The sequence below is a fragment of the Vicugna pacos genome, chromosome 9 (genome assembly GCF_048564905.1).
Source record: "Vicugna pacos chromosome 9, VicPac4, whole genome shotgun sequence".
NCBI lineage: Eukaryota > Metazoa > Chordata > Mammalia > Artiodactyla > Camelidae > Vicugna > Vicugna pacos.
Window position 1 is genome coordinate 15443328 of NC_132995.1, and position 21042 is coordinate 15464369.

Below are 21042 nucleotides of genomic sequence, written 5' to 3' on the forward strand. Positions count from 1 at the left end.
TGTCTCTCAGGTGCCATCCAGTCATTTGCCGGCTTCACTGACTACTTCACGGCCATGGCCCAGGAGGGCTGGTTCCCATTGCTGTGTGTGGGGCTGCGGCCACAGTGGGAGGACCACCACCTACAAGATCTGCAGGACAGCTATGGCCAGGAGTGGGTGAGCCCCTACCCTGCCCCATTCCATGAGTTCCTCGTTTCCAATGCCACCCACCTTGAATGTGGCCCACACTCACTCCTCCACGTGTGATTAAGCTCAGCCAGAACCTCCCAGACACCCAGGCTCTCTGCCAGCTCTGGGGTAAGGGGCCCTCGAGCTCCAAACTCCTGCTTCTGATGACCCCGGCTGCAGATGGGTCCTCTCTGCCCTACCAGTAACAGATCTCTGGCGTCAGATACTCTAGGGGTGGAACCTGTGTTTCAACCAGCTCTTCTGGGGATTCTGATGTGTGTTGAAGTTTGAATACCACCAATCTACTTCATAGGATTATTGGGAAGATTAAATAATACGCGTGAAACACTTGGTACCTGGAGCATAGTAAGTGTTCCTTACATAGCTAGCTGGTATATATAAAAATAGTTATATTGAAGAAATGGACTGAATAGTGGCTGCCCTTTTTTTTTTTTTCAGTTTGTAGCAGTACTTAGTGTCCAACAGAAACCACTCCATCTGTTAAACAATATCTGACTGCAAGTGGCTGCCCTTTTTAAATGAGGCATGTGCCTTTTTCCTCAAAGGCCCACCTGGCCCACTTCATTCATTTTTGCCATCTGCCAGGGCCTTGGAGTCACTGGACTTGGCAAATTCTGCCTCAGGATTCTGATTCCCTTCACAGGTGCCTCTTTTCTGGTGCCCAGGGAATTCTACATCCCTCTTTCCATTATGAAAGCAATTGGCCCAACCCACTGATTGCCCAGGCACTGACATCCAAGCTCTGCTAGACCAAGTTTCTAGTCCCACACTCTGGAGTCCTGCAAACCTGGCAGATCCTGCATCTCTATTCTCTCTGCACCCCAGCCTCAGAGCATTTAGGGGTTCATGGCCCCAGGCCCTGAGAGGCTCTCTGCCTGGGCTCAGGCTGCTTTTGTTCCCTCCTGGCCCACAGACATTCCGGCAGCGCCTGTACCAGCAGTATACCTGCTACACTGTGTTCTTCATCAGCATCGAGATGTGCCAGATTGCCGACGTCCTTATCCGCAAGACACGCCGCCTCTCTGCCTTCCAGCAGGGTTTCTTCAGGTGTCCCCGGCTGGCCCCAGCCCCACCCCCCACCCCACCCTGCCCTCTAAGCCCTGGTCCCAGCTCCCAACAGATCCTGACCAGGGCTTACTGCAGCTGGCAAACACCAGCACTGGATGCTGGTGCCATGTGCTAAGATACCTTATCGACAGCTGGCCAATAGCTTCCACCATGGGCCTCTCAACTGGCCCCTCGATGTTGCATCAACTAAAGGGGTGATGCTGACAGGGCCGGCGTCCACTGTTGGAGAGGTTTGGGCTATGCCAGTGTTAAATGTTTAGAACATCTCCCTGCTGATGACATCTGACCTCCTTTGACTCAGTACCGATTTCCATCTGGTCCCCATGGCCTATCTTTGTCCTGAGGCTGTCAGCCTGAGCCTGTCCCATCCTGCTCCACCTGCAGGAACAGGATCCTGGTTATTGCCATCGTGTTCCAGGTCTGCATTGGCTGCTTCCTATGCTACTGCCCTGGAATGCCCAACATCTTCAACTTCATGCCCATTCGGTGAGGTGTTGTGAGCTGTGAGAAGAGGGGTGGGCATGCAGGACACAGACCCGGGGATAGCTTTTACCTTGCCATCTCGCCTGTGCCTTCAGGTACCAGTGGTGGCTGGTCCCCATGCCCTATGGCATCCTAATCTTCGTCTATGATGAGATTCGGAAACTTGGAGTCCGCTGTTGCCCAGGGAGTGAGTGTGGAGACCTGGGATCTGGGGGTGGAGGGCTGGAACATTCTCAGAGCAGCCCTGACCTTTGATTTTCAATATTTGACCTCCAAGCCCTTGACCCTCCATATCAAACCACCCCTGATCCATAAGCTCTGAGTCCCTGGCTCCCACCCCTGACCCGAATCCCCCCAGCACTGAGTCTCCTTTCTCTCTCTCTCCCAGGCTGGTGGGACCAGGAACTCTATTATTAGAGGGACCGCTGCCTCCAAGCCATCTTTGCACACACAGTGGTGGGGGCGGGGGTGGGGGAACACAAGGGACCCTCTGGACAGCTACCAAACATCTAAGCAGTCAAGAGCCCCAGCCCTACCTGTGTCTGCCCTTGCAGCCCATGGCAATTCAACCTTGAAGGGACCCTCCCCCTCCCCCTCCCCCTCCTCAAGGGGCCCTCCTGGAGGAGCAGTCCCTAGACCCAGTCCTCTGGGCTGGCCTCAGGGAAGCCCCCACCAGAGAGGGTGAGGGGGCTTTGATGGGGAATGGGAGCTAGCAGATCCTATGAGGTGGGTCTCTCCTTGGGACTCCAGGCCAGTAAGAGGGCTGCCTGGGGGCTCTTCTTTAAGAACGCACTCATGTCTGTTATAGTAATAAACCAGCTCACACTGACTGTTTTTATTTGGTGTTGGGCATCATCTTAAGTGTTTTTTCATGAACCTCTTTTGTCGGCCAGAATCCTGCAACTTAGAGGCTCTGTTCCAGACTGTATCTCCAGTTCCTAGAACACAGTCTGGCACACAGTGGCTACTCAGTAAATGTTCCTTAGGGGAATGAATTCCCATTTCTTTGCCTAGGGTTACAGCATTTCAAGGTGAGCTGAATGTGACCACAGGCACCCTTCAGTACGGTGTCTTTAACCACCCCACTAGCTAACACCACCTCTGGGCTCTCCTTTCTCAGCACCCACTCTCCCTCTTTCCACCTCACGCAGCCCCTGCCCTCTACCCTTCTCAGATGTCTCCACTCTGATTCTGCTTGCTCACGCCTTTGCAGCTGCACGGGGCGCCCTATCACTGGTCAGTCCTGACCCACTCCTGGAGGCTAAAGTCACAGGACCCCTGCTCACAACCCTCTCACCTAAAGTTAACTCTCCAACTACTGGAAACTCCCCTGTCCACACTGCCCCCCACTTTGCCAATCCTTTTCCCGGTCCCCCTTTCTTGCCTCTCTTCCTCCTTCTTTGACAAGAGTCTCTGTGGCTGGACCTCAAGCTTCTCCTTCCTCTTCAGCAAGTCTCCCCACTCCCACCACCACTGGCCTGTTCTGCCTCTGCAGTGGTGCCCACAGCTGTCTCCAGCCTACCCTACATGTCCATGGGGACCCACACTGGTCTCTCCATCATCCTCCAAACCTGGTCCCACCTACTGTCCCATCAGTGTGCTTCCTTCTCCCTGGGAAACAGTCCTCAGAGAGCTTACAACCCCAAACTTGTGTTACCCTGGACTCCTCCCTTACCTGTCATTTTCCTACCATCCATCACCCACCCCCACCCCATCCAGTGAAATAAAAACACAGACCACTGGTCACCACATCTCCACTCTGCTTCTAACCACCCTTCTTCTACCTCTGCCAGCCCTGCCCTGCCCTGGTCCAGGCCTGGCCTTCTGGCCTCAGTCTCCCCATCCACACAGCAGCCATGGAGATCCTCCTAAAGCCAGAACTGACCATCCTTCCTCTGCCTAGAACTTTCCATGGTTCCCCACTGGCCCTAGTCAACTCTCCAGCCCAGCCTCAGAGCCTTCTATGATCTGGCCCCTGTAGTCTCACAAGCCCCCTTGAACTCATTCCCACCAGTTCTTATGTTTCACTGGAAAGCCTAGGCCCCCTTTCTGACCTAAAGGCCCTGGACTCTTTGCCCTATTAATTCATCCTTTATGTCTCAGCTCACACATCCTCTCCTCCAGGGGAGACACAGCCCTCTCTTCCCATCAAAGCCCTGGTCATTGAGTCTAGCTCATCAGTCCTACCACTCCGACTGGGCTTCACCCATCACAACAGGGCCTGTGGGATCCCCACTACAGCCCCAACCACTCTGTTCTGTCTCCCTGAGCCCCATGAAAGCTGGGACTGTTTCAGACAGGTGGCCCCAGCAGGGAGCCTGGATCAGAGTCCCTGCTCAGCAGATAGTTGTTGAATAGTTATTCCTGCAACCTTCACTGTCCCAATGTGCGCTAAGGTCTAGGTGGGGCATGGGATGGAGGAAAGCAATGTTATTACATATCCACCCACATGGGCTGGGGGAGCACCCATCTACTCCATTTTCATATCAAAGTCAAGGTGGCCTAACCATCACTCACTACTGCACTCCCAAGAAACCTGTGGACCCTGTCTTGACTAGGAGCACTGAGGAGGGGGAGGGGTCAGATTGTGTGCCCCACCTGAGGGTAAATGCTCCCTCTGACAACACCGAGACTCATAGCAGGGCTGAACAGAGCTGTGCTTGGTGCCGTCCTAGGCCCAGGGGTAAACAACATTATGGCAGGACCTCAACAGCCTAGTGGAGGGAGGGGGCCAATGCCCTATTCCATGCCCTGGGGGATCCCACTGGGACCACCAGGGCTGGAGAGCACCTTCCAGGCTGGTAGGATCTGCATCAAGATGGAGCTGAAGCATGACATTCAAAGCCCCACTTCTAACCCATTCCCCTCAGGGAGGGGAGAGAAAGGGGCAGGAAGCTGGCCCTACCAGACCTGCGAAGGGCTGGGGTGAGGAGGGTGGCATCCAGGACAGCATCCAAATTGGTGAGCTCAGCTGCTCTGCTACCAGGGGCAGCTGTCTCTGTTCTCTACCCTAAGACAACTCTGGCCAGGATTTAATCTGAGGGCCACAGAACTGAGTCAGGGCACTGAGGACTTCAGAATTACAAAACAGGCCCGCAAGGGCAAAACCAAGGGTCAAGCGGTTGGACTACTGCTGTGCAAGATGGAGCCCTAGATGGCTGCAAGCAAGGTAGGGTGAGCTAGTAAGACAGGGTTTCAGATAGACCCCCTTGGCTGCCATATAAAAGGTAGATGCGGGGCAGTTTGGGGCCAGGATCTAGGAGGTGACAAGCCAGGGAAGGGCCATGTGGGAGAGCACCAGGTTAAGGCTGTGAGGAGGAGCCCCCAAGAACTGTCTCTTGGGCTCTAGCTCCGCTGTATCACCTATTCCCTGAGGGCCCTGGTCTCTGCCTCTGCTCCAAGACTGTCTTCTCTGAGCCCTTAGTCAACTTTGGGAAAACAAGGAGCAGTGGAACTGGTCTAGAAACACAGGACAAATCAGTGCTGGCTAGTTTTGCAGCTTGTCTACCTGGCTCCAAAGCCAAAACAAGGGCTTCTGGGACCCAGGTGAGCATAGTATTGGTAGACAGTTCCAGAGAGAAATAAAGGCAGAAACAACTTTCCAAACACTGTTTACTTCACTGAAACCTGGAGATAGGGAAAAGGTGTGTGAAAGTCTGGGACACCAAGCCTAGGAGTGCACATTGACAACAGAGACATACAGAGCCAGGGTGCTGAGGGCCAGCAGTCCTGTCACCACCGCTCGGGCCAGCAGTGCCGTCCAGCTGCCCAGGGAACAGAGGTGGACGAAGGTCCTGTGAGGAAACATGACAATGAGGGAGGGAGAATAGAAAATTCAACCCATTTGGACCCAGCCTCGATCCCCACCCAGCTCACTCCATGACAAAGGCCTTGTAGACGCTAAGGAACATCAGTAGGAGGACTGCCGGCCGGAAAGTGTGGTACAGGTCGTAGCGTGTTATCATCCACACCTGGGCAGATGCGACGATGTAATGGACCTGGAGGAAGGCGGGAGATCAGGGCCAGGCCTCAGGAGTATAACCACTAGCAAAAAGGTGTGTGTGGGAGAGCAGAATTGCGTACCAGACTGATGTTGGAGTCAATGCTCATCTGGATGTATTTCCAGTCAAACTCAATGCCCCGAGCTCCAACCCAGAGGGGGATGCAGCTGAGGAAGGCAAAGGGAGGGATTCTCCAGTACCCAGACACCCTCAGCACCCAAAATCTGAGCCCCCGCCCTCCAGCACCCCCCTGGAACCGAGGTGTCCTTTCTCAGGAATCTGGGCTCCAGGATGCTGCACACACCGGGACATAATGAGCTCGGCGGTGGCCCAGCCCAGGGCAGCAACCATGATCTTGTATTCCCCCTTGCCGGCATTCCGGGACATGACAAGGTTTAGGCCTATCAGGTCTGCCACATCCACGCTGGCCTTCATGAACTCCTGTGGGTCAGGTTGAGGCTTGAGTAAGCACGGGGGCCAGGGGGCCCCACTCCTGCATTCCCTCCCCCTTCCTTGCCCCACTCACCCCAATGAAATCATAGATGCCGCCTTCCCAGGTGGGAAAGAAAGTGGCCAGGAACAGCATCTGAGACCAGAAAACAGAGAGGTCACCTCAAGGTGAGGGAGATCAACCACGTGGGTTTTGTGGGAAGTTAGTGTGTATGTGGAAAGCAGAACACTGAGGTTCTGTGGGCCCACGTAGAAGAGGGACCGAAGCATGGGAACAAGACGGCAGGAGCAGGGGAGATTGTGGGTAGAGGCTTGGCAGTTTGGGTTCTGTGGTGAGCCCAGCAGGGTATCAGGGTCAGGCCTGGAGGTGCCAGGGCTGGATATCTACCAGGGCTTTGGTAGCAGTGCCGGAGGGGCCTTGGGGGTTAGTTGGCGGCTCTTAACAGTATCCAAACCCCTCTTAACCATACAACTGAATGTTCTCAATTTTACTAAACGTACAATATAGAAGTTGCTTGGGGACCTCTCCTCAGGTTCCAGCCCTTCCAAGCTCGGCTCCCGCAGGTATTCTGGAGTGACCCCGCGCCTAGTGCCGGGGTCGGCCCCACCTAGGGGGCCTGGGCAGCGAGGTGGGGCGGGGCAGCGAGGGGGGGCGGAGCCCCGGGTCCGGCAAGCCCTCGCCTGGTACAGCTGGCGCCCTCACCTTACACAGCTGCACGAAGAGGTAGGTGACCCCGGCCTGGACGCACTTCCAGAAGGCGTTGTACTCTGACCTGCAGGAGCGGGCGGTGAGGGGTGGGCCCGGCCCGCACCGCCCCCCCACCGCCCCGCAGCCGCCGGGCACTCACAGGCCGCTGCACTTGTAGGTGATGAAGTAGGGGAAGTAGGCCAGGGCGAAGCAGTTCCCGAAATGGAACAGCGTCATAGCGCCGGCCGCCCGGCCCGCCGGAGCGCGCCTCTCAGCCTTGGGGCCTGGCGCCCACCTGCCTCCACCGCGGCCCGCGCGGCCTTCTGGGAGCGGGAGTCCGCGGCGCCGGCGCGATGACGTCACGGGGCTCCGCCGCGGCGCCGTCTTGGGCCCCGCGCCCCGCGGGAGCCAGTCTCGGGATCCGGGCACCCAGGCCGAGCGCGCGGGTCGAGGGAGCAAGTGCGGCGCAGAGACACGGGGCGCAGCTGTGAGCACTCTGGGTTTTTATTTCACTGTTGGCCCAGCGGCGCAGGCCCCTCGCGCGGGACTCCCACCTTTCTGGGGGGAAGCAGGGGCGGCTGAGGGCGGGGACAGGAGGGACAGGTTCTGGCTCGGGAGCATAGGGTAGCAGAGGCGGTCCAGCCCGCTTCACTTGTCTCGGTTGAACATGTAGCGGAGGAGGTCCACCACCCGGTGACTGTAGCCATATTCGTTGTCGTACCTGGGGAGGGAGGGAGGGGTGTCAGGGGATGCCTCCTGACTCTCCAGTCTCCCCCAGTGTTCTCTGATCTCTTCATTTCCCCTTACCAGGAAATGAGCTTGACGAAGTTGTCGTTGAGCGCGATGCCGGCCTTAGCATCGAAGATAGACGAATGGGTATCGCCAATAAAGTCCGTGGACACGACCTGGGGGTCAGAATTTCAAAGATAAGAGTGAGTTACAGAGCAAGGACCTCCGGGAGCTCAAGCTCTAACTCTTGGGCACAATGTCTAACCACTTATCTATAGTATGTAATAGAGCCCGACTGTGTCCGGGTTCTAGGGGACAGGGTATGAGGAAGACGCAGGGGATTTGCAGGGGGCGGGGCAGGGGGGCGGGCACTGGCCAAGGGACACAGACCACAAACAGCCTCTGATGCTCCACCAGTGGAGATCACTTCCTGGGAATAATGCACTTGGAATGGGTCAGCAAGGAGGCCCTCCCTGAGAAGAGGCAGTGAGTCTGGCTCTGGTTGGCTGGGAGGATCTTGTCAACTCCAGCCCTCAGCATAGTCTAAGGTGGAGGGAGCTCAGCACAGAGGCCCTGGGGGTTTGGCCCTAGCATGGTGGGAGGGCCACAGGAAAGTTTTAAGCAGTGGGGGTGATGTGATCTGATTTCTTGAAGAGAACCTAGCAGCTGTGTGAGGGTGGAACTTCAGGCCCTAAAACAGGGAGACAGCACCAAGGTGGACATACAGAGATGGCACTACTGGGAGCAAAGGGATGGTGACATCCATTCCTCACAGGGAGGGCTTCTGGCCATGGCCTGCCCCGAGCAAGTACTGACAAGTGGGAGCCCTTGTCACTAAGCCTGCATTGAGCACCTGCTGTGTGCCAGGCCCTAGGAAGTGAGCTACAGAAGTGAAAAGAGAGTCCTAAAGTCCCTTCTTTCTCAGAGTGCACATGCTAGCAGGGCCAACAGTGACTCAGAAATGATGTTTCAGGTAAGGAAAAGGGTCACAAAAAGAACATCTCTCTGAGGTGAGAGGCTGAAGTAGTGACTTGGAGGAGAGGAGGGCAGACTATGTGGCCACCTGGGGAGAAGCTTTCCAGGCCAAACGGACAGCAATTGTGAAGACCCCTAGGCAGGGAGATCTGACCTTCCCAGCCCTACAGTTCCTTGGCAAGTGGAAAATCACGCTCTCTCCCCAGAGGGCTCCTTCCAGGGCCCCCTCGCCTTAGCCCCTACCTCATCCTCGGTGTAGGCAAGGATGCCATCCATGGGCCCTTTGGCTGCTTCTTTTATGGCCTCCTTGATGGCTGAGTACTGGGTAGGCTGGGCCAGGCGACAGGTCAGGTCCACAACAGACACATCTGGGGTTGGCACTCTGAACGCCATTCCTGTCAGCTTCCTGGAGAATCCCACATCAGGGGTGGGAATCAGAACCCAGGGAATTCTCCATCATCTGCCTTTGTCTCTGCTTTCCCCTCAGTAGACACCTCAAGGATTAGGGGCCAGTCCAGTCCTCCTGGGGTATGTCCCCTACCCTGGTTGCACCCTTGTGCCCTCCTACCCTTTGAGGTCTGGGATGACATTGCCCACGGCCTTGGCAGCCCCTGTGGAGGCTGGGATGATGTTCTGGTGGGCCCCTCGCCCATCTCGCCAGGCCTTCTTCGATGGCCCATCCACTGTCTTCTGGGTGGCAGTGTAGGAATGGACTGTGGTCTTGGGGAAGAAGAGGGCCGAGGTGAGGCCTTCCGGCTCCTAAGCTCCTATGCCTCTTTCACAAGCCCAGGGTGGTGACCCAGGGGTGGAGGTTGGCAGGGCCACCACCACCAATCAGAAGGGGCACATGCAGGCAGGGTTCAGCTTTTGTGAGTTGCAGAGTTTTAAAAGACTTCATCACTGGTGGGCCTCTCCTCCCCAAACCAGTGTCTCCCTATTAACTCCACATACCAAGTCCTGGGAAGAAGAGGTACAGTTTCCCAGCCACCCCTCCTGCCCACCCGGCCCCAACTCACCATCAGCCCTTCCACAATCCCAAATCGCTCGTGGATGACCTTGGCAAGGGGTGCCAGGCAGTTGGTGGTGCAGGATGCATTGCTGAAATGGCCCGGATGTGCGATTGCACTGTGAGGCAAGTCATAGGGCCACCCCTCCCTGCTACCTGGCTTTCAGGGTTTGCACTCAGGCTTGGTTTTGTGAAAAGTTGGGATGGGGATGAAGGATCACTGGGGATGCCTGCAGACTGAAGGAAGCACTGCAGCTGGGGGAAGCTCCCTAAGCGTGTTCTCCAGAAGTCCTGCATTTCTAGCAGATGGTTTTTGGGCAGTGTTAACAAGATGGCTGTTGAGACTTTGAGAAGGAGAAGTGGACTGATGTGCAAAAAGCACCAGGGGTCGAGTCGGAGTGGGAGTGGGAGTGGGAAGGATGAGTCAGACCCTTCCCCAGCGCAGGCTGGCCTGTCCTCTGGGCACCACCCACACACTGCAGAATACTGCTGCCCATTACCTGACAATTTTCATGGAGCTAGGGTTATAGTCCTTTTCGTTCACCCCCATGACAAACATGGGTGCATCCGGAGAGGGTGCACAGATGACCACACGCAGGGCACCTGCCTCAATGTGGGGCTAGGGAAGGAGCACAGGCGTCATGAGGTGCTTCCAGTGCCACACCCCCCAGCCAGCCCTGGGCATGTCTCCCCCACTTACTGAAGTTTCCTCTAAGGACCGGTACACGCCTGTGGCCTCCACCACAAAGGGGCTCCCGACAGACTTCCAGGGGATATCTTTGGGCTGCTTGCTGTGGAGGGGTGGCAGCGTCGTGGTCAGTCTCTCCCCTGCAGGGCCTCGCCTTCATAGTCCATGGCTTTCATAGTCATTTGAAAGGCTGACACCGTCCTTCCTCGTCGTCTGTCCCCTGCCCCCCCCCCACACCTAGCTACCCCAGATGGGTTCAGCCCTGCGGGTCTTGCCTTTCATCACAACCCCTTTGCTAGATCACTTTTCTTTTCTTGACTGTACCACTCCAGCTATGCCTGGGTACAAGCTGCCACCTCCCCAGCTCGGGCCTCAACCCTTACCCAGGGAACCATCTTGACTACTCCCAGCCAGGTCAGGCCCTTTCTACATATGCCCAGAATGCAGACCACGGGAGGGCGAGGCCCGCCCTGCTGCTCCTGGCGGCCTCATCATAGCCCTCCTAGCCCCTCTTGTCTTTACTGCCCAGCTCCTACAACAGGGGTCCTGTTGCCAGAGGCCGGGTGAGTCCCTGAAGACAGACTCCACACCCGGAGAATGGTACACTCAAGGAGACTGAAGCCTTGAGGCAGCCCTTGGGCCAGCAGTGGCCAGTGGTTTATACTGGAAAGGTGAAGGAGGTTTGCTGTTTCCTGTTTTAGAAATAAACATTTTTACTTGATATCAAATGTTTGTGTTTGAGACATATTGAAGGGATGGTATAGCTCAGTGGTAGAGTGCATGCTGAGCATGCACGAGGTCCTGGGTTCAATCCCCAAGACCTCCATGGAAAAAGTAAATAAATAAGTAAGCAAACAAACAAACCAACCTCATTACCTCCCCCTGCAAAAAAAAAAAAAATCCTGAAACATATTAAACATCTAGTATTGCTGTTTTCCACTTGGCTTTAGCAAATGAACAATAAATGAATAAACTGTATACTGGCTTTTTCCCTCACAGGGTTTAGCACAACTGCAATATTTGCTTTTGTGACTATTTGTTAGTGTCTGTCTCATCTTCTGGACCACTCCATGGCAGCAGGGCTGGGTCTGCTCCCTCCAGAGTGGTTCAGTCACTACTTGTGGAGTTTTTTTTTTTCATTAGCCATCCTGCACATGTTACTGAACACCTGCCATGTGCCCATGTTCTAAGTGCTTTACCTGTATTGAACTCATTTGACCTTGACGACCTGAGGAGTTACTATTGTTATCATTGGCATTTTTCAGAGATGGAGAGGAGGAGGCAGAGTGGGCTGGGTGCGCAGGCGGGCTGGCCCCAAGGCCTGTGCATGAGCAGCTCCCTGTCTTCTCCCTGGGCCACCACACATGGTTTTTCTCGCTCCCTGGTCATCTGCCCTGTCAGGTCCCACTTTTCATCATCTGACCCAACTAGCTCTTCTCTGATGCCCCCCATTTCCTGCCTTCCAAGTAGGGGGAAGGCCTTTCATCAGGTTCCTCTGTCGCAGTTGAGCGGGCATGGGGCAGAGTCAGCTCCAGGAGGACCCAGCCCCTTCCCCTGGGCTGTCAGGGGCCCTGCCCTCCTGCTGAGGCCTGTTTGGAGGATTCTCTTCATTCATTCTTCAAGGAAGTGCTGAGTCTACCCAGAGGCAGGGCCTGCGCCTGCAGGTGTCAGAGCAACACTGGTGCCGCAAACTGACAGGCCCTCCCTGACAGGAGGCTCGGCCTTGTGGGAAAATGTCCTTCCTGGTGCTCCCCACACACCTCCAGCCCTGCTCCCTGCCATGGTTGTGGTCAGTATCGCCAGCATCCCCATCCAGTACACGAGGAACCCGAGGCTCAGGGAAGTTCAGTCCCTTGCCCAGGGTCACCTGACTAGAAAGAGTGGAGCAGGGTAAAGTACACACACAGTGCAGCTTGTGCTGACTGCCTGGAGGACACCCGCATCCTGTGAGGGAGAGGGGCAAGGGACCGCTGCAGTCACCAAAGAAGGCAGCACCTGAGAGGGGCACATACTGAGGGAAGCTGTGTAGGGACGGGGCAGAGCGGGGAGAATGCCCTGGGTGGCAGGGATGCTGGTGCCCGGGCGGAGGAAGCAAAGGACACAGTATGTATGAGTAGTGACTGCTGTGCTGGAACTTGGCATTGTTTTCGGAGTCGTGATTTCAGATTTGGGTCCAGCTGTTTCTCCCATTCTCACTGACTCTCCAGACCCTGCCTCCACCCATTCCTGACCAGCTCACCACAAACAAGTAATGGGGCTGAGGGTGGACCCACTGGGAGTAGTGCTGGGACGGCAGCAGATCTCGCCTGGGGCTGGAGGAAGCTCCCGAGCACGTGTGTGCAAGCGTGCGTAAGATCGGAGGCAGCCATGGGGCCAGCAGTGGCGGATATACATTGGAAAGATAGAGTCAGGTTACGATTTCCCCTTTTATACATTTTTTTTGGTATAATGAAAATGTTCCTATTTAAAGCACATTAAATATCTAATGTTATTGCTTTTAACTTACAGATTCTAAACATATCTTTAAATGAAGGAGGAGTTTTTCAGTGAGAACAATGTCGAGCGAGTCCTAAAAAGAGGTGTTGGTGCAGGGTCCCAGGAGGGTGATGGCCAGTGTGGCTGAGGTGACCTGGAAAGGCTGGGGAATGGGGCATGTGGTTCATGGGGGGGCCCGTCAGCAGCTGGGGTTTATTTGTGGGAGGCCATTGGAGGATTTAAGCAGGGGAGTAACCAGACCCAGTTGATGTTTTAAAAGGCCTCTGTGGCTGCTCCATGGGAACCGAGTAGAAGGAGCTGGCTGGATAGCAGTGCCGTTTCCTGGGCAGGGAGGTGAATAGATTTAAGGGTTGAAAGATAATCAGGAGTTGAATTTTAGACAAGTGGAGTTGATATGCCTGTGAGAAAACATGCACGTGTGTGTTAAAGCATTTTGAGTACACTGGGGCATTTTTCTAGATTAGTGCATCTTAACAATTCTAGGGATCAGGAACTTCTCTGAGGCCCCTTTTCCAAACCAGTACCCAGAGGTGTGTGCACACAATTTGGGGGGTTATGAAGCCCACGTGAAAGGCTGGAATCCCATTCCGGTCATCCTGACATCCCCTGCGGCAGTACGTTACAGGCTTGCATCAGACAGCACCCTTACCTCTGGAAGACACTGATCTCATTGTTATCCACGACCAGCTGTCCATTCCTGTATTCCACACTCCCCTTGTATTGGCCGTGGGTGGAGTCATACTTAAACATGTACACCTGCAGGAGACAGAATGGCTCCTAGTCTTGGGGGTGGAGGGGAATTGAGCATCCCCAGGTAGTCCCCACCTTGGTGAAAGTTCCGCATTGCAGCTGGGAGCCTTCCACAGAGCTCCCCTGAACCTGCTCCCCACCCAGGTCCCACTCTTCCCCATCCCACCCTTTGTCTGCTGCTTACCATGTATTCTGGGTCAATGAATGGGTCATTCACTGCGACCACCTTAACGCCCTTCTCCATGCAGGCACGCAGCACCAGGCGGCCAATGCGTCCAAATCTGTCCAGGGACAAGGGTTGTGGGGGTTGTCCTCAGAACTCTCAGCCAGCAGGCAGAGGGGAGGGCGGAAGAGAAGGGAGTAACGGAAAGGAGGCCCATTCAAGGGGACTGGGTGGGATTTCTCAGTCTGAGGGAAGAAGGCAACGAGCTCTGCACGGGCCACTGTTGTCCTGCCCAGGTGACCTTGCCAGCCTTGTCAGTGCTTTTTGTGCTTCCTCGGCCTGTCCATTCTCTACCCCTATTTGTGACCTTGTAGCTTGATGGGTCGTGTAGAACTTCAGGTCAGATTAAATCTCTTGGCCTGAAAACCTCCACAGCTCTCTGTCAGTAAAATCAGATCCAGACTCTTACTGTGGCCTACCAGGGCCCTGCCGGCTCTCCACCACCCTCCCTGCTTCTGCCTTGCTTGTGCCACACCAGCCATGCTGACTTCCTGCCTGTCCTTAGAACACTGAGCTGCCACCTACACCCCAGAGCCATTGCTTGCTGCACAGCTGTCACTCAGGCCTCACTCCAGTGTCCCCTCCCAGAGGCCTTGCCTGACTCCCCAGCTAGCACTGCCCTCTCCGGTCTGCCTGTACCCCTGAGTTCCATATTGCTCATCACCGAGCTATCATGTTACTTATCTGCTGTCTTCCCACCAGAATGTGAGTGGAGGGTGGAGCCCTGTCTACCTTTTCCCTGTGTTTCTCTCAGATGCGCGGGGTGAAAGCACTGGTGAGAAATGTGGAGATGCACCTAGTCAGTAATGGATGAGAGGCTGGGCCCTAAAGCTTCAGGAATGGCTCAGGGGCCAGGGACAACTCACCCATTGATGCCGACAGTCAGCTTCCGAGCCACAGAAATCTTCTTAGGTGGAGGAGGTGGAACTTCCTCCTTGATTGGCTGGGGCTGGGGCTGGGGCTCGGGCTGGGGCTGGAGCTGGGGCTGGGGCTCTGCCTCAACCCTGGGCTCAGGTGGGGGTGGTGCTCTGGTCACTGTTGGGAGTTGGGGAGAGAGGCCATGAGCTATACCATCATCACAGTGACAGAATGAACCATCTTTGCCACCCAGAACCTGTTGCTGGCTCCTATATTCTCCCCATATATGTGTATGTAGTGGGGTTTGCAACTGGAAAGAAACTTTGTGTTCCCTTCAAGCTAGGTGAAGGACGGCTTTCACACACACTTATCTCTCAGAACTGAGCAAGTGGAGAGACATTCGTTCATCTAGCACAAAGGGAACGGGTTGCAGGAGAAACACTGTGGTTTCTCAGTCTGTTTCCAAGTGCCGGTTTGAATTTCCTGCAGTTTTCACTGTAAAACCAACTTGGAGCTTGTACCTCCGCATATATATGTATGTAGTGGCCAGCCATCTAGCCCAGTGTGTCCTATACCTACCTGATCCATAGAATGAGCAGGGGGTGGGCTTGCTTTAAAATATCAATGCCAGGGCCTCTTCCCTGGAGATCCCAACTCACTGGGTATGTATTTTAACAACTGCTCTGTGCCTCAGTTTCCTCCTCTGTAAAATGGAGGTGATAATAGTGCTCCCAGAGGGTCACTGTGAGGGTTAGATGAGGTAATATATGTAATCTTATGATGGAGTCTAGGAAACATTCCATATACATTAGTATTTCAAAGATCAGTTCCCGGACTTGTCTGATAATTGATCTAGCCTAGTGGTTCCCAAGCTGTTCTGGTAAGAATCACCAGGGAGGCCTCTTTCTAGGGAATCTGGCTCAGTGGGTCTGTACTGAGGCCCAGGAATCCTGTTTCTAACAAGCACTCCTGGTGATTCTTACCTTTAGAAAGTGTAGGGAGCAGGTCTGTCATAAAAAAATGGAAACCCGTATCAGCCTCTGCCTCTCCAGACACACACTTCCCCTTCCATCCTGCGTTGAAAACCACCTGTGCTTGAAGCTATGCTACCTGGGCTACAGATGAGGGCTTGAAGAGAGGAGGAGAGATGTGGTGGAGACCGCAGTCAGGGGGCCTTGCTGGCAGAGGGTTTCAAGCTGGGGATCAGGCCTGGGTGTCTGCCCCAGCTCAGCCACCTGCCAGCTGTGTGGTTGTGGGCAAGTGAATGAAACTCTCTGGCCTATTTCCTGGTGTCACATCCAACCCTCCACCTGGGGGCTACAGTGAGGACTCAGTGAGATTTCAAGGCCCAGTTGGTGCTGATTTTAATAGAAGGGAGAAAGCCTAGCATTAGGAGTATTCCTGAAGAAAGGGAGAGGGAAGGGTTGGAGAGAGGCTGGAGGGTGAAGGTAGGAATCGTGTTTGGCACCAGCATCGGCATCTGGGAGGGAATGGGGTTAGGAGCTGGTTGTCAGCTGGCCTGTCTCTTTCCCTGACCTCTCCAGGCTGCCACAGGCCTTGTGGCCTGAGGCTGGGCTGTGAGTGTATCCAGTGACACTATAGGTTCATAAAAGTATTAGTTTTTATTGGTGGTAGCAACCTTGTGGTTACTGGTGACCTTAAGAATGTTTGTATTCCTCAGGGTTCTGTTTCTGCTATCATGAAAAGGGGAGATTTGTCTCTATGGGTTAAGAGTGGGGATCAGTGACTTTTCAAAAGGAAACTCAGGTGGTCCTCCTCTCTTGACTTCCCCCAGCCTCCCTTCTCCCCTCTGCTCCAGGGTAGGGTACGGGGGCTGGAGGAGAGCTGCTGCTTTGGGAAGGAAGGGCCCAGAGGAGCTTCAGTGATGAAGCATCACCTGGTCGGTGAAACACGGGTGCAGGCGTGCTCTCTACCAATTATAGTGATTCTCCTATTTCCTGGGTGCCACCACTGTCTAGGTGCTGTGCTGAGAGCTCTTCACGTGCATCAGCTCACTGAATCCTCTGAGGCATGCCCTATAAACCTACTTTACAGAGGGGAAACCGAGGCCTGAGGCCACTGAGCCAGTGATGAACAGGGAAGGGATTCAAGACCCATAACCGTTAACCTGCCTGCTGCTGCGGCTTCCGGAACCTCCTGGACTCTGGGGCCCTGACCGAGCCCAAGCACGCCCACCCCTGCGGTGCGTAGACTTCCCACCTGCCTCGCCTGCCTGCCGCCACTGAGGCCGCCGAAGGCTTGGGTTTGTCTGGCTGGAGTGTGTGTGTGCACCTCTGGCAGGGGGAGGCAGGGCTGCCCTATGGCTGAGAGCAGGGACTCCGAGTCCCAGCTCCACTATTCCCGCGCTGAGACCTAGGGACATGCTTTGTGTCCTCTTACCTCGGGTGGCCGCTCTGTAAAATGGGAACACTAAACGCTGGCCTGCGAGGTGTCATTGAACGCATACCTGTAAAGAGCTCGGCGCGGCCCTGGGCGCAAGCGTCCTCGCTGTGTGCAATCCAGAGAGGACAAAGTCTACCAGCCCTCAAGCGACCCATTCGCGCTGCTCCCCAGCAGCAGCATTTTATGTGAAATCTCGCTCCCGAGGTTCTTCACCGCCCGGAGACTGTCCTCAGAGGTGCCTCCTAGTAAACCTGGCTCCCATCTCCGTCCCGCCCCGGCTTCTATCCTTCCTCGCAAAGCCCGCCCTGGGGGCGGGGTCCCGGTCCCCTCCACCAATTCCATAGAGAACATTATGCCAGCAAACCGGGTGGTAGGGAGGGTGGAGCAGGAGGGAGCGAGGGCAGTGGCTCCAGGGGGAAGGGTCCGGGCGGGCTGGCCGGCGGCTGCCCGCCCCGCGCCTCCTGCCCGGCTCCTGGCGGGAGGACACCACTGGTGCGCACGCTCGCCGGCGGGGCGCGCATCTGGGGACAGGTGCTCCCCGACCGCCCTTCTAACCGTCCCCGGGGTCACTCCGCCGCCTCCCTCACCCGGGCATGGCTGTCGCAGTAGCTGGACAACGGTGACATTGGTGAGGACGATGTCGCGTTTCGACATGGCTTCCTAAGATTTCATGGCCCAGCCGCCCCGGCACCCGGCGCGATGTTACTGCAAGACCGGTATTTCTTGCTGTGGCGTCACTGTGCCCAGTGACGTCACAGAGGCGGCTGTGCGAAGGCGTGTCCCAGTCGAGGCGTGTGACGTCTGCATGCCGTGCACCACCGTTCCAAGGCGACCACTGGTATCAGGAATGGAATCCAACTTTTTATGCTGATCCTCAAAGCCCTTTCTCTGTCTCTGTCTCTCCTTAGGCACACTGGCCCCGTGCTGTTCTCCACCCTCCTCAGGAGTTACCCTAGCTGTTTCCTTTTGCCTGGAAGCCCTGCCAATGCCTTTCCTTGGCTGCCTCTTGCATTCCTTCAGGAGCCACCCTTTAAGAGAGGCCCTCTGGACTCCCCATTTAAAATTCTCTCCTCTCTCAGTCACTCTCTGCCATCACCCCCACTCCCTCCATCTACCCATCTTCCAGGAAACCTCATCTGACTTCCCATCCTGGGTTAGATGTTTCAATGTGCAAAACTACTCTAGGGTTACACTCTATATTTTGATTTTCCTCACAGCATATCTCTCTCTCTAAAAATCATCTTGTTTATTTGTTTTCTTGCCCATTGCCTCTGCCCATCAGACTGTAGGCTCTGGGAGGACAGAGTGCTTGTCTGCCTTCATCACTTTTATATCCTGTTGACTAGAAGAATATTTGGCACTTAAAAAGGTGTTTGCTCAATAAATACTACCAGAGTAAGTAAATAAATGTCACCTCCTGAGGTTTCTTCTCATCTCTAGTCTTAGAGTAACCGTCAAGTCCTGTCTGATATCCCCCAGCACCCTGTTCTTTTCCTCATGGCTTTTCAGGTAGTTTGCCGTGATCTTGGTTTACTTGTTCAGTGTCTCCCTTTTGAGCTGTCTTTTCCATTTAGTTCGTCATTGGGCCTCCAGCCCCTTGAACTGTGTCTGACACCAAGCAGGCTTTCCATGAACATTTGGGAAAGAACAGATGGGCAGGTGGCTCTCTTTCACCAAGGCACCGGGGTGGGGGCTTGCGTGCACACCTGTGACTCACAAGAAGTCACCTTCACTTGCAGCGCCAGTTGACACACAACTGTGACCAAGATTTAGGGGGTGTGGGGATTTGGGCCAAGAAGGAGTCATCATCCCAGAGAGAGGTGTGGAAGCAAGAATGGGCAGAATGACAACCTCTTCCTTCCCCAAACCTCCATGGGCACTCAGTTTGCTAAGCCCCTGGCACGGATAAGCGTGAGGCCCTCCTGCTCGCATGGCCCGGGTGAGGTGGAACAGAAAAGAGGTTGAGCGTACAGATGGGGAGATTGGAATGAACCAAGACCAAAAACCAGATACTAAGTAAACAAAGAGGGACAAACCTAACACGTATAATCAAGGTGCGGGGAAAGAGTGCACAAATAAAACCAGGACTGCAAAGGGACCGATTTGGTACAACTTTACAATCATTGGTATGAAAAGATAGATGCAATCAAAATTTTTGTAGAAAATCTGAAGCATCAAAACTGGTGCAAAAAGAAGTGGCAAATCTGAGTAGGCCAATAACAAGAGAAGAAACAGATTTAAGATCTGTCCTTCCAAAGGCTGATTCAGATCTGGACGATTTTATGGGCAAGATCTGCTGAAGCATGGGGAACAAATATTTGCCATCCTGTAGGAACTGTTGCAGATCCTGACCAGAGCTGGGAAACCCAGTGGCAGCTCCTGTGAAGAGTGACTCTGGGTCAGGCACTCGCTCTGAGGCCCTGCAAGGTGACAGGCACACTGTGTGTACACACGTGGCATGCTTCTTGGGAGTGCTCTGGGGACCGGTGATAAATCAGTAGTGGAAACCGCCTTGACGTACTGAGGAAACCTGCACCGCCACATGACCAAAACCAGCAGAGGATGGCAAGGAAAGGACAACTCCAGATTCATCTCGTGTATGGGGATAGATGCCAAAATCCTAAATCAAATCACGGCAAATGGGAGTGAAGCACTGAGGAGAGGGACTGAGGCTGACAGAGGATGGTAGGATGGGGCAGAGAGATGGGTGGGAGAGAGAAGCAGAGGACATTTCCAGAGGAGAAACCCCACCTCTCAATCTTGGTGCAGATTAGAATTCTGAAGCTCACCACTCACCCTTCTCCACCCAGCAACCTCCTGGCACAGGGAACTCCCTCATTCAGGTGCTGGACAGGGGCACAAAAGCCACCGCTGAGGTTGCCCAGGGATTTGGCTTTGTCACTGGAGCATGAAACTGGGAAACAAGCTTGGAGAGGTGACACAATTAGTCACCCTCTGCAGGCAGAGCCTAGAGAAGGCAAAAGGTCCTTGGTTCTCTGGGTCCGGGATGCCTGATTCTGGGTGGAACCAGGGTCTAGGGTGGAACCCTGGGTCCTCCAAGGGGAATGGGCCTTGTCGCCCTTGTTTGAGCAAAGCCTGAAAACACGTGCAGATTCCTGCCCCACCTGGGCACCCACACACATAGCTCTGCCACCCCACTCACTCACACCCTGCACATTCCTTCTACCTGGCCTTCCCACCAGCAGTCCCACCTCCACCCCCTCTCCCAGTCTTTCCTCTTGGCACCAAAACCCCAGTATCTTTCACCCCTGCACCCAACTGTACCCACACACTGGCCCTCATCCTTCTGGTCTCAGCCTCCCTCCAAACTAGCTCTAGATAGTTTGGTTGCAGCAGACCGCCCTCCCACCCTCTGCGCGTCCCTCTGCAGCCCCTCTCCACACCGAGGCCAAACCCTCAGCTGTTTCTCTCTCCAGCCCCTGCCAATATGTCAGCCAGTTGAGGCTTCAGGTTGGGACTTAGGAGGCCTCAGTGGGGAGGAGGGCAGGAAGGATGAGCTCCTGGCCCTCAGCCCAGGTTCTGGCTGACAGTCTCCTGCCACCCCGAGTCTTCGGCCCCTCCCCGTGGCTGCCTCAACCGGCTTTTCAGGAGACACTGCGTCCTGTCCCAGCTCATGGCAGTCGGCCCCCTGCCCTTGCCCCAGGGCTGGGAGGCAGGATGAGAATGTGATCCTGGCTCCAAAATCTGTACCCTTCACCATGGGACCCTATGCTACTCTGGGGATCCAGGTGACCTTCCCTCCAGCCCCCTTTAGACTCAGGCTCAGGCCTGAATTGTCTTCCCCTGGCTTCTGATCCATCCATTTGTTCATCCTAGAAATATTTCCTGAACCCCAGGCAATATTCTAGAAGCGGAGGATATAGCAGTGACCAACACAGACTAAGGCCCCATCCTCTGAAAGTTTATAATCTGATAGATGAGACAGACAGTAAAAGAAGATAATTTGGGATTGTGGTAAGAGCTATAAAAACTGAAGGATGGTATTACAGAGTATATATGGTGGATGGCCAGGGA

At 54.9% G+C, this 21042-nt stretch overlaps 3 protein-coding genes and 1 non-coding gene across 14 annotated transcripts in view; 1 reads left to right on the plus strand and 3 right to left on the minus strand.

The window, feature by feature from the left end:
- The window catches only part of ATP4A (ATPase H+/K+ transporting subunit alpha), an 82781-nt gene extending 80211 nt beyond the window's left edge, over positions 1-2570 (plus strand). For all 10 annotated transcript variants that reach the window (XM_072967205.1, XM_072967207.1, XM_072967203.1 and 7 more), the window contains 5 exons: positions 11-156; positions 1103-1236; positions 1642-1743; positions 1836-1927; positions 2129-2570. In XM_072967205.1, coding sequence (XP_072823306.1) covers positions 11-156; positions 1103-1236; positions 1642-1743; positions 1836-1927; positions 2129-2157 — 503 coding nt within the window. In that variant the 3' untranslated portion in view covers positions 2158-2570. The remainder of the gene's footprint in view (positions 1-10; positions 157-1102; positions 1237-1641; positions 1744-1835; positions 1928-2128) is intronic.
- Positions 627-786, minus strand: LOC116277588 (small Cajal body-specific RNA 13). The gene has a single exon (XR_004187083.2).
- A 2764-nt stretch (positions 2571-5334) lies between the features above and the next one.
- Positions 5335-7221, minus strand: TMEM147 (transmembrane protein 147). Its single transcript, XM_006217061.3, has 7 exons — positions 7040-7221; positions 6895-6964; positions 6268-6327; positions 6046-6182; positions 5824-5908; positions 5617-5738; positions 5335-5534 (listed from the first exon to the last, which is right to left on the minus strand). The coding sequence occupies exons 1-7, from the start codon at positions 7114-7116 to the stop codon at positions 5411-5413; spliced, it is 675 nt and encodes a 224-aa protein (XP_006217123.1). The 5' UTR covers positions 7117-7221; the 3' UTR covers positions 5335-5410.
- Positions 7222-7365: 144 nt separating this feature from the next.
- GAPDHS (glyceraldehyde-3-phosphate dehydrogenase, spermatogenic) lies at positions 7366-17743 on the minus strand. 2 transcript variants are annotated; one of them, XM_072967212.1, is made up of 12 exons: positions 17595-17650; positions 14613-14781; positions 14479-14518; positions 13708-13804; positions 13423-13529; positions 10290-10380; positions 10090-10208; positions 9600-9681; positions 9152-9303; positions 8827-8989; positions 7687-7784; positions 7366-7600 (listed from the first exon to the last, which is right to left on the minus strand). In XM_072967212.1, exons 2-12 carry the CDS (start codon positions 14614-14616, stop codon positions 7528-7530), a joined length of 1026 nt encoding a protein of 341 aa, XP_072823313.1. In that variant the 5' UTR covers positions 14617-14781; positions 17595-17650; the 3' UTR covers positions 7366-7527. The 2 variants fall into 2 exon arrangements, with proteins under 2 accessions (XP_072823313.1, XP_006217125.1); XM_006217063.4 differs by lacking the exon at positions 14479-14518 and having other exon boundaries at positions 17595-17743.
- Positions 17744-21042: the final 3299 nt, after the last annotated feature.

What these genes read in the sequence shown, in the direction of transcription:
- TMEM147 (XM_006217061.3), bottom strand. Translation starts at nt 7,116, where the DNA reads ATGACGCTGTTCCATTTCGGGAACTGCTTCGCCCTGGCCTACTTCCCC. An exon ending in ACCTACAAGTGCAGCGGCCT is followed by an intron (nt 6,965 to 7,039) that starts GTGAGTGCCCGG and finishes CCGCTCCTGCAG; the next exon opens with GTCAGAGTACAACGCCTTCT. An exon ending in TACAAGGCCTTTGTCATGGA is followed by an intron (nt 5,535 to 5,616) that starts GTGAGCTGGGTG and finishes GTTTCCTCACAG; the next exon opens with GACCTTCGTCCACCTCTGTT.
- GAPDHS (XM_006217063.4), bottom strand. Translation starts at nt 17,661, where the DNA reads ATGTCGAAACGCGACATCGTCCTCACCAATGTCACCGTTGTCCAGCTA. An exon ending in CTGACTGTCGGCATCAATGG is followed by an intron (nt 13,805 to 14,612) that starts GTGAGTTGTCCC and finishes GTCCCTGGACAG; the next exon opens with ATTTGGACGCATTGGCCGCC. An exon ending in GTCATCCCAGACCTCAAAGG is followed by an intron (nt 8,990 to 9,151) that starts GTAGGAGGGCAC and finishes GGGATTCTCCAG; the next exon opens with GAAGCTGACAGGAATGGCGT.